At 45.4% G+C, this 12,259-nt stretch overlaps 1 protein-coding gene across 3 annotated transcripts in view; it reads left to right on the top strand.

Annotated features, from left to right (window-relative positions):
• ATP2B4 (ATPase plasma membrane Ca2+ transporting 4) overlaps positions 1-12,259 on the top strand; it is a 90,219-nt gene that overhangs the window by 35,465 nt on the left and 42,495 nt on the right. For all 3 annotated transcript variants that reach the window (XM_007166134.3, XM_007166132.3, XM_007166130.3), the window contains exon 2: positions 6,118-6,779. In XM_007166134.3, coding sequence (XP_007166196.1) covers positions 6,587-6,779 — 193 coding nt within the window. In that variant the 5' untranslated portion in view covers positions 6,118-6,586. The remainder of the gene's footprint in view (positions 1-6,117; positions 6,780-12,259) is intronic.

Raw genomic sequence — 12,259 nt, forward strand, 5'->3', positions numbered from 1 at the left:
GCATATCTTAGACAGTACAGCCCCTCCAGGCTTCAGCATCATAGTATGTTTTATTTTTTTTAGACCTCAGGTACAGACTATTGAGTCAATCATACTATGGATTTATGGCCCAGTATTATCGTTGGTCCATGCAAGGCCCTTCCTGTGCTCACTGTTTCCCCGTATCCCATGTCTTTTCCCTTCCTTGCCTAGGAGCAGCATTCTAATGTGTTAATATGTATCTTTTTGTTTAAATACATCCCTTAAAGTGTATAGTTTTGCTTTAGATGCATGTGTTTTTAACTTTTGTTAAAGCACCTTTTTTACCCCCACTAAGCACTGTTTTTAAGATAGCAATATTGTTGTATGTATATCTGATCCGTCTTTCTAACTGTGGCATAATATCCCCCCTTATCTAGCTCACATATTTTACCTGTCCATCACTGGGAGAGGGGATTCCAGGTTGCCTTCAACGCTCTGTCACCACAAATAATGTCCCAGTGAACATCCTTACACATGCCCCTTTCTGAACCTGTGTGAGAATTTCTTTGGGAGATGTACCCACTTGATGACTGGATCCAGGGTATGCATAGACTTAGTTCGGTCAAGTACGAGGTGGCTCCAAGGAGGAGGGGAAATTCTGGATCCCTGAGACCCAGGGTTGAGGACAAGACATTTTCTCCAGATAGATGCTTTGATTCTAGCACTGCATTTCTGCTGCTGAGTTGAAGAAGACACTCTCAGGGTAGCAGACTTGGGGAGGGGGAGGGTAAGGGAGGGAGCCTCATGTATACCACCTCCTAACCAGCAAGTGATGTTTTCTCTTTAGGAAGGGAGTACCCACCAGAACCCAAATCCTAGGGGCTGACTGAGAATTAGCATCGAGTTCCAAGACCAGGAGCAGAACCACAGGCTACAGTGTGCCATGCTGTAGTCAGTACAGAGGCGTGGTTTTGGTGCCTCAGCCCTCACTTGGCTTCCTGGCACCGGCATGGCTATTGCTGAGGATGACAGGTGGTGCCGCCCACTACCTGAACTTTAGCCAACATCCTCTGCCTCTGACCTTCTTCCCATATGCCTCCAAAGGGCCTCAGTAGACTGAAGGAGGGTATGTGCGCAGGTCTGCTCTGCAAGTCAGCAGGCATTAGGGGAGCAATTAGGGCAGGGCGGGCATGGGGAGGGAAAGAGAACCTGGGACCACGATGAGGATGGCTGCCACACCCAAGTGGTGGGAACTAGCACAGGTGGGCTAGACTCTGGGTTATGGGAATAAGGGGCCTGTAATGAGGGGGGAGCAGAGCAGCCTTTGTGTAGAATTTAGACCTTCAGAGAGAAGGGCCAACGAGGGATGTTTCATGCTGGGCAGCCTGCCATGTTCAGGTGCTTGCCAGCTTTCTTGAAAGCCCCTCTAAGAGGTATGACAGTGCCGAGAAAAGGAGTGAAGCTTAAGACACTGTAGGTAATGGCTGAGGAACTGCCCCTGCTGGAGAAAGGAGGGAGAGAATCTAGAGCCGGGGCTCTCTGTGCCTCTCCCCAGTCCCTACAGGCTGCCAGGCCCTGGGTGTGAGATGAGGAGTGTGGGGAGCCCTCAGCCCCACTCCTTCAGTCTCTAGGTGGGAACTGGATATACTTGGAATCATGCCAATCCAGAGCTAAGGGCATTCTGGCTGGGGGGATACGTATGTGTGGGGGTGGGGATGGAGTGGGGAGTGTCTGCCCCTCACAAACTGTAGCTCTGCCCCTACGCCTGCCCTGATGTGTTGTAGAGGCTTCAGGGGTTGTGGGCCAGGGACAGATAGATAGGTTTATATGGGCCTTCTGATCAAGCTTTAGAAAGTAAATCTGTAGCTTTGTTTCCATTTTTCTTACAGGATTGTCCTTGTACTTGATGCAGGGTGGCTTTGGATTCAGACTAGGACACAAATCCTGGTTCTCTGAATCTCTGTTTCCCTGCTATAAAATGGGGTGCCCTCCTTATAGGGCTGTTAGTGAAGATTCAGTGAAGCAATATGTAGAATAATGATAAATAACTACTATTTATGGACCAGCCACTACATATCAGCTGCTATGCTAGGCTGCTGCCTATACAGTACACACGTGTGTGCGCATGTGTGTGTGTTTACATATATGATTTCTCTCGGGGAAGTGTGGGCTTGAAGCAGGTTTCATATTTCAGTTTGGTGCAATCTAAGGTGGGACCAGCCTACTCCTGTGCCACCCCCCTCCCCACCCGCACAAGGTCTTCCCTTCTTGGCACTGACGCTCCAACCACAGCATCTCCAAGTGCTACCAACTCACTTCTGAGCAGAGGCTCCCAGCCCAGCGAAGAGGACAGGGCATGAGAGTCCGCTCCACTGAACAGCCCCTGCCTGCAGCCCAGAAGCCAGAGTTGAGCATAGCTACTTATTATTCCAGGCAGGTCTGGCTGCAGTGCTGCACCAGCCTGAAGCCCTAGGCCCCTGGCCCCTCCTGTTTCCTTTCTCCTCTTTCCATTCATACTTCATTTCCCATGCATCATGCCAGATTCATTAGGAGCCTTTGGCAGGGGAGATTCAGGGGGTGGGTTCCTTTCAGATTCTCAGAATACCCTACTCCCTACATAGGGAGTTACCTTTTTTCCTCATAGCCTGGGGATGCACCCCAGGACAGTTAAGAGTAAGGGATTTCTTGACAAAATTGGAGGAAACAGTGTCTGACTGTTGTTTATGGTTTGGTGACTTAAGGCATGAGGTTTCTGTCTCTGGCAGCGCCTCGGTTTAGAACTTGCTAGGGAGCTCAGCTGCACATTGAGTCATCAGGAAGTATAGGGTGGTCTGCTTCTCAGGTATGTGTAGGAACAGGAGGGGGTCTCTTTCACCCTCATTGCCTGTGATGTGATGTAGTTGATTCTGAAAGAGAAAGAGCAAGTGTAAGAGTCAGCATTTCCTCTACGTGGTTATGTGTATTCTCTGTACCCCAAAGCTGCCTACTTTTTAAAGGACTTATATTTGTCAGAAAATGGGGAGGTCCAGACTTGAGGGAAGGAGTAAGGTATAACAAAAAGAGGACCAGGCAGTCAAGGCCACTGACTTGCCAAAGAACAAATCACTTTTTATGTCTTTGGACCTCAGTGTCTTCATCTGTAAGGTGGAAGTCACAGCTGTCCTACCTAAAATTGATGTGACAATCCTTTTACATGTCACTGCAAGTTGTAGAACAGATGTTGCAGAACTTTAGGAGGAAAAAAATTAAAATGATTTAATGATCATATAACTAGTATGATTTCTTGCCCCCGCAGGAAGGGATGAGAGTTTGCTCTTCCATCCCATCATCATTAAGCTGGCAAAATGCTAGAAACGGGGAGTGAGAACATACCTAACCCAGGAGACCCTGAGCCGAATGACTGACTAATCCTGACCTGACAAGAGGTGGTACCTCCTAGGCATCTGAGCATTGCATCTGAGGCTGAGCCTGTGTGAGCATTTACATACTATTCTTTGCCAGTTGCCTAATAAGGTTAGGGGCTAGGCAAGCTCAGCAGTTGCAGAGAGCTCTTATTCTAAGAGCTCAGAGAGAAGTATTGGCACCAGCTATGCCTCTGAATTCTGGAAGAACTTTCACGGAGAGCCCAACTTAAGAAAGGGTCCCAAATGGGCACTGTCCCTGTGACTTTGTGCCAGCAGCTTAGTGCTTGACCTACATATGTGTCTCTAGAGCAACCTGAAGCAGACAAACCTCATTCCTTTCTACTTGTCCCATGTGTTCTAATCTTAAGTGACCTTTTCTCATTGGTTGTCTACGTGAGTGGAAGAATCTCTCCTCTTTGATGTCTTCAGACTGCCCCTACTTGTCTAGAGATCCCAGGCCACATTGCCTAGTGGTTATAGCTAATGGTTCTAACCTAGCTAATGGTTACTGCTAATGAAGCTGCCTTGGAATTTTCCATTCTTTTGGGGGTGTGGGAGTTCCCCCTGGCAAGGAAAGATGGAGGGGCACGTGGAAATTATTGCTCTTCTGCTTTAAGGGCCAGATTTAAAAAGTTCATTAAGATCATATCAAGCTTTTTCGCATCACTTGAGTGTCCTATACTGGACACTGGTCATCTTTCATCTAAGATTTCAAAGCACTATTTCTATTTATAATCCCTTTCCTTTATCAGTTTCTTAGGATGGTGTGAAAAGGTAGGGCTGATTCTTCCCCCAGATAAAGATGGGAGGAGCTGAGCCCTAAGAAAACTGAGCACTAAGAAGGCCAAGTGACTTGCCTGAGGGGTACCTGGGAAGATGGTGAATCTGGTTCTGAATCTACTACTGGTTTTTCAACCAAAAATATTAGCTGAATGCCTGCTCCATGCAGGTGGTCATCTAGGCACTGGGGAAAAAGCAGTGAACAAGACACATGAAAAATCTCTGCCTTCATAGAACAAACATGGCAGTGGGTAGAGAGTAAAAAAAAGTAAAATCTTCTGATTTCCAGTTAAGCTCTCAATCAGCACTGTCCTCAACATCCTCTTGAAAGGTTAAGGTGTTCAACTTAAGGGTCAGCTGGGCTTCTTGCTGCTATAGCCCTTCCCACTGCTTCCAGACTTGGAGAAGAAGGTGAATTGGAGAGAAAAGTCTGTGGTACTGTTTATCCCTATGCCAGTATGATTGAAGGGAGTTTGACACTCTGCCTCAGGTTCTCTCCAGACCTCCTTGTTCCCCAGGATTCTCTGATGACATCTAAAAAGAAAGGGAATATGATGTTTAAAAAACAATAGCAACAACAACAAAACAAAACCCTGCTTGTGTAACCCTTTGTAAGTCAGAGTAGCTCTAAAAATTTATAGTAGAAGGAGGAGGCAGAGGGCAGACTGGGAGAGGGAGGGGTTTAACCACCTCCATCCCAGTGGAACCTGCCAGGAACAGGATTGATTATAATTAGCAGGAACTTTGGCCACATGTGATTTTTGGAAAATTAATTGATAAAAGAGTCAAGTCCTTATCTGATGGTCCTTGTGCTCCTTTGTTCACCTTCTAGAAGCAAGGATGTCATCCATTTATTAGAGAGGGGCTGGGCCCCCAGTGTTTGGGTGCTGTGTTCAGGAAGAGCCCCTTCACATTTAAATAGCCAATGTGTGGCAGTCCTCCTGCATGCCACACAGCAGCCCCTTTCTGACGCTGAGAACGGAGCTCAGGATAAGCCTTTTCACCTTCATCCTCCCTGTTTTCACCTGTACATACTCCTGACCCTCTCTCCCTAGTGAGCACGTGTAAGAGGTAACACATGCCTTCCTGGGGAGAAATGCTGGTTTGAGACCCTCTGGTGTCACTCACACGCAGACTAACTTTGCTCCCCTACTCACCCTGTTGTGGCCCTAGGCTCTATCTGAATCAGTAGCTGTCGTATTCCTGCCACCTCAGAGGAACTTTAACACTCATAGGCTTCAAATTCACTATCTTTCCTCCTCAGAGGTCCTTCTGTCCCCTTTATGTAAAAAGGTTCCACCCTGTATCGCCTACTGACAGAGCATTTTACTCATCCTTTACCCCAAAAGCTTTTTGGAGCAGTGGGGGGCTTAGCTCCTGATCTATGGACAACTGCGGCATCCTGAAGAATTTCTATACAGCATCAGGCTGAGTATTCTGAGGGGCTGCAGAGGATTGGGCATCTTCTACCAGGTTGTCCTCCTGGTTTGTAAATGTGTGTATTAGGAGTAGGGGAGGGTGCAGGGTATGGGGGAGGGTGGCAGACTGGCAGGCCACCCTCCAGATCACTCTGGTCTGGACTCCTTTTCTGACCTCTTCTCACCTCTTAGAAGTAAGGTCAGACTAAAAGATTCTGTAGCAGGTCCCTCAAATAGACAGGGAGTGCATTAGAACAATTAGAGGTCATAACCTTTTATTTCCAAGTTTCTGAAGTTGTAGGATTTTTGTTGCTTGGTTTGGAAGAGGTGAGGTATGAAGACTGGGGTGTATCTGAAATTGTTGGAGTCTACAGGCTGCTGGGGCCTCCCAGGGAGGAAGGGGCCTCAGCTCAGGCCTCAGCTATCAGTTCAGCTCAGACATCAACTGTCACCTAAACCCTGTGCTAGAATGAGTACCTCTTGCCCTTGCAGATGCTGGATCTCCATGCTGCTCTAATTGTTTCTTTTTGTCTATCTTTGAATCTTTATTCCAGAGATCCCGTTGTCATCGGTATCCAGGGAACCCTCCTCTTCCTCCTCCTCCTGCCGCCTCTCTACCACTGCAGTCGCTGGTTGTTGCTAAGGTTGCCTCCATGGTAACATGCACATCCTGTTTACACCTCCATCTGGGCAAGTTGGTCTAAGCTAGGAACCTACCTACCCTGGACAACCACTTCCATCACCACCTGGGGACACCAATCATCGTGACACGTGGTCCGGTTCCACTCAGTTCCCCCATCCTCTTCCTCCTCCCACTGCCAAGCTTCATACTCAGAAAAGGATCTGGGCTACGGGTTGCTACTCTGAAGCTTATTGCACAAGATATAGTCGATCTATTTCCCATCTGGGCTCCCAGTGAAGCAAAAAGTAAGAAGAAGTGAGGCAGAGAGGCAAGAGACCCTGATCAGTGGAAGGGAAATTTCACATTTTCTCTGGTTGAGGGGCTTGGTAACAGCAGGCAAAATGACGAACCCAACAGAACACGCCTTGCCAGGCAACTCGATAATTGAGAGCCATGAAGGGGAATTTGGCTGCACAGTAATGGACCTGAGGAAGCTCATGGAGCTGCGTTCAACTGATGCAATAAACCAGATCAATGTCCACTATGGAGGAGTAATGAATCTCTGCAGTAGACTGAAAACCAACCCTGTGGAAGGTAAAGGCCATACCAGGGGTGGGGAATTGGAGGAAGGTGGCTAGTGTTAAAATATATTATTTTCCCAACTTCTAGAGAAGGAACATTTCTGGAGACCTTGCTGGTATATCTGTGTCTGGTGGGTAAAGTATAGTATCTGAAGAGCTGAAAGGAGGTGCGGCTATGGAGAGAAATGTCATTTCTTTCCCAGAGATGATGTTGAGTGACTGTGGTATTCTCTGAAGATCATTCTTTCCTCCTTTTTCTGTATCAATGTACAGAAGGCAGAAGATCTCTATTTTATAAATGCTTATGTTAGAGATGCTTTTATCAGTGATCAAGTCCCTTATTCTGTATCAGTCTTGATTGCGAAGGGTTGAAGATATAATTCTTCCCCACACTGATCTTACAGTGTAATATGAAGAAAAGTGGGTGAGTCCATCTACCTAATGTAGCACTTCTCTATGGTACACAGTTACAAACAGGATGGTAAGTCATAACCTAGAGAGTTGTACCCACCATATCTTTGGATTACTCACTCTGTTTTCTTTCAGGGAATTATTGATGACTTTTTCAACCCTGTCCTATGCACTTTTAGTATAGTTGTTCTTAATCTATTCTTAAAAGAGAATGAAAAATCCAGCTTCATGCTTACCTGGCTCAGCCCAGTTGCCCAGTGAGCCATGGTAATTTTGCCTCATTGAAATGGAGAGAGTACCAGAGGAATCTTATTTTCTCCTTTGCCTGGTTTCAGCATCTGTTACAGGTCCTTGCTTGGTCCTATCAGTCAGGCAGGCCACGGTTGAGTAGCTTGAGATAGAGCAAAGATCTTGTCCTTTAGATGCCTTCAGCCTCTTGAGGTATACCATTTCTGACCCTTCCTTGGAGGCCACATCATACTTCTTGCCAATTCTACGAAGTTTTGACCCCTAGCCAATGTTATAAGTTAGTGACTTGGAGTCCGGACTCTCTAGGATTAAAAAAAGGAAGAGATTTTTATCTAGATATCTGTACATTGCCCATGTCTTATTTTATTTTATTTTATTTTTTGCAATCAAAGAGAGCTGCCCTACACGTTCTCTGTACTTCTAGAATTCAGTTTCTTATCTCATAGGCTCTAAGTTCAAATATTAGCTCTACCATTTACTAGCTGAATAGCATTGAGCAGTTTGCTCAGCCTGCCTAAGTAAACATCATTTTCTTCTTGGAAAATGATGTTAGTATCTAGCCTGTAGAGTTATTGGAATTAAATAATGTAATGTTATGTACAATGCTTACGCTTATAATGGGTGTTCAATAAATTAGTCGTCTCACATTAAAATGGAGTCCATGTGTCTGAAGATATTTGCCAGAATATGAGTGCCTATGGAGTGCAATGTGTTATTACATCTGGAGAGGCTGCTGCAGTCTACTTGCAACCACTGTCCATTTTCTCCATTCACCTGTTGATGTCAAAAAGCTGTTTAAGATGGCAGTGCTTAGTTGCTTTCATGTGGCTTAGCAAAGGCCTTCTGTTTAGTATCTAATGACTGCCCTTTGGATAATGCCTACTTCTTGTCAGCTAGATTTCTTTATTCTGCCACTTTCACAGTAGCATTGACCTTAAAGAGAGGGTATTCTATTATGTTTAACTGAGATACTGCAATACTTTCGAAACATTCATCAGAATTTAAGCAGGATCTTTCTTTTCCCCTTCCTCTTCTGTTCTTATCCCTTGGGTCAGTTGTTTCTCTCACAAAGTGAAACTCAGAAGTCCAAATAAGCTGGAACCTAAGAAACTCCTAAGAACAGGGTCCAGACCTTCCTCCCGATTTTCCAAACCCTTTCTCATAGCTGTTATTGTTAACTTCCTGATTCCCAGAGAGCTTCCATTCCCAAAGGCCAGCATATATATTGTACTTTAATCTCAACATCAGATATCAAATGCTTAGATTCATTCCCAGTCCTGGTTTCAGACCTGTAGTCGAAAGTCACCCTTCTGATGTCAGGTGCCTCTGTTGCTACAGACCCTGGCCATGCCTATATCCCAGTACCCCTACCATTGTCACAGTTGTCCACTGCCATTCTCCTGCTTCCTTAGATCACAAATATGTATCCTGATTTATTTCAATATTGCGACTTACCCATAGGGCTGGTCCTGGAGCTGCTGAGGCAGGGTGTCAGAAAATAACTTTTCTGTGAGTAATTTTTAGCCCCCAGCGCCAACAATGACCCCCTCATGTGTGAGAAGGGTAAAGGGATAGGCAAAGGAGACACAGAAGAGCTATGACACAGAAGTCTCTCCCCAGACAGGGATGGTGCTGAGCAGTTTGGTTGGACAGGCTGAGAAAAGAGCATCAATATCCAGGTGCCATAAAAAAACCGCCTGTTCACAGAAGACCACTGAGGTGCCTGACAGCCTAGCATAGCTGTGGGAGGCCCCTGCAGGCTAATAATAAGAATAAAGAAATTTTCCCGGTGTTAGAATTCTGCTGATTGGAAACCAAGGTGAAGTAAGATAGGGGGGATTGGTTCCTAGAATATGACTCTTCCCCTTAATTTTCTGTTGGATTGATAGTATCTTTAGTATAGATTGGTAGATTGTTTTAAACCATAGCTACTAAGGGGTCTTATGGAACTTGGAGTTTATAACATTTCAAACACTAACATGTTTTTTTTATTCTGTCTCTCTCTCTCTCTCTCTTGCTCATAACAGACCAAAAGGTTTAAATGACTTGCCTAAAGTCTTACCACAGGGTAGAACTCGATGGAATAATTCATGTTTTCTGATTCACAGTCCATTAATGTTCTGCTGCCCCTTTGGCTAGAGCAGCAACACGGAGAATCTCAGAATCACAGATAATTGTACAATTTGTTTTGTATTCCAACGCCTGATAAAATGTCTAACCGTGACCCAATGCTAATGTGAATTTAATGTTGGCTTGTGTTCCTTGAGTACAATGGCTAGTTGGAACAAGAGGGTATGCCCCAGTGGCCAAGAGTTGGTTACATTCGAGACGACGTGGAGGTGCTCAGCCTCCATGGCATTCAGCAACGACCAGACACAAGGCTGAGTGTGAGCAAAAAAGGGAAGGAAAGTTGGGGAAACAAAAAAGGGTGGGGGAGACGTGAAAGACGACACATGCTTTCATCTAAGCCACTAAAGAGTTCAGCCTTCATGGCCGGGTTAAAGAGAAGCAGAGAGGCAGAGGTGAGGCTCTAGTTCCTGGATAAGTGGTTGTGTTGCCTGAGGTTTATCAGTAGGGAAAACCTGAGCATTTTGCGCCAATGGAATCTTTTTAGTTTGCTTGCTTCTTTCCTCATTCCAATTTCTTTATTCCCCCTCTTTCTATTGCCTCTTCTTTCCCCATTACATCCCAACCCCAACCAATCTCTCCAATCCCCAAAGAGCTGAGCATTTTGGATGATACCCGCTAGAAGATAGCCTTTTATCTTCTGATCAGTTTTGTATGCTATCTCCTGGCTTCCAAGAGCAAGCGAAACCTTTGTGAATCTGGAATGAGAATTACCCATGGCTTAAGGGGAAGAAAGGAGAGGTATTTTCCTTAGTCTCAGTCTCCCTTTGTGTGCAGGAAGAAGAGAGAATCCTAGTTGAGAGATTCTTTGGTCTAGATAGAAAGTTGTATGAATTCTTCTTCCCCATAGAACTTTTCCACATTGGTCCTCAGCTGTGTTACCGTTTTTAGGAGGAAGAATGATGTTTTCTGAGGAGGAGCTAGGCCAGCAGTTAGGGGGGAGGTCTGGGCCCAGATGAGAAAGGGCAGAGAAGGGGAGCCTTGACTAAACAATGAATCATTACCTGTGGGCTTCTTTCAGAAAGCTAAAGACTATTTATTTTGAATTTGGATCTACAAGAATGTTGGTGGGAACTTCTGTTTCATGTTCCCTCTGTACCCTGCTATTCCTTTTCTCCTCTGCAGAGTTGAGGGTGTGACAGTGGGATACAGAGCGTTTCTAATTTCTTTTCAACCACATTAAACAAATATTTAATGTCCAGCAGGTGCTGGGGACACAATGGTGAACACGACAGGGACAGTTCTTCCTTCCATAGAACTTACAGGCAATAAGAGGATACACAAAAATTAAGGCAATTTCAGAAATATTGTCATAGTGCTATGATGGTATTATGGGAGCACATAGTACAGGGACCTAAGCTGAGGGGATTGTAGGGAAGGAAAAGGGGGCCTAGGAGTCAGAGATAGGACTCCTCCATCATGTGATTGCCTAGGGAAGCTCTGGCCTGGCCATGCTCTGTGGTAATTGCTACCACTTACTAAATGTTCCTGGCATAAGATGCAAGCATCTTTGCCTTGCCTAATTACTGAGCACCTACTAGGTTTTGGGAGCTGAGATTCTTTGGGGAGTAAACAGCAGGAGGGGGAAAAAATCTGTTTTAAGACAGCCCAAACTTTGATTTTGGTTCATTAACTGCAGGATTTAGGTTAATATCTCCTGCCATCTTAAGGTCTCTGGGGTTTAGCTGTGTTCCTGTTGCCATGCCTTTTGAGGTCAGTGGCATGTTCTACCAAGAACTATCCATTTTCCCATAAGCTGGGACATACTGGGATTGGGCTCTTCCTCAGTGTGGGAGATTGAAATTTCTAGTAGCATTGTCAATCTGAAAGAAAATTGCACACGTAGCCCCAATAAATGTTCACCTACAGTACTTCTAACACTAATATTATTTACATAATGGGATCTACAAGAAATAGAAATGGATGAAGTAATACAAAAAGTTCCAGTACCTTTCCCATGCTCTAACAGATGAATGCATGCCCCCCATTTAGAGACCACTGCTTTAGAGAATGTTGATGTTGCAGGGGATGTAAAGAAATGGGCAAGTGGATATGGGATGGAACGGATATGAGAAGAAGATGGGCAACTGGCTTCTCTGAGATTTTCCTCCCTATCTGTAGGGCTTATAGTCTGTTTTAGAAAATCCACTTTTAGGAGTCCATCAATTTCAACTTAGAAGCATAGCCAAGCTACCTCTCTTTCCTCATGCCCTCTGCCCCATAGCCGTCACCTGGAAGATGCCAAATAAATTATTCTAAAAACAATTCATGTGGGCATGACTGCTGAGAATAACAATCTGTGGTCCTCTCTGCCCATCACACTTTGGGCAGACATATTAAGTTTAAGGTATGACAGAGACTCATGCCAAAAGAATATCTTAGAGGGAGGAGAAGGGGTAGAGATGGGCAGACCAGCTCAAACAGCCAGAGAGCAGCTACGCTGTGATGTGAGTAGCTGTGAAATATTTAGTACTTGGCAGAGGGGTGGGAAAGGTTTTCACAAAACCTGGGGGAAGCAGCATCAACAGTGGGATGGTAGATGATTGAGAAAGACAGGAGAGAAAAAGCGCCCTCCCTCAGTCCCTCCTCCCCCTGCAGGGAATTCCACGTTGCATCCTGGGAGTTCCCTGTCTGGTTTGAGTTATATGCCTAGGGCTGAATTAAGCCAACCGTGCGTGACAGCTGTGGGCCTGCTCTTTCCCAGGC

The sequence above is a fragment of the Balaenoptera acutorostrata genome, chromosome 1 (assembly GCF_949987535.1).
Source record: "Balaenoptera acutorostrata chromosome 1, mBalAcu1.1, whole genome shotgun sequence".
Classification (NCBI taxonomy): Eukaryota; Metazoa; Chordata; class Mammalia; order Artiodactyla; family Balaenopteridae; genus Balaenoptera; species Balaenoptera acutorostrata.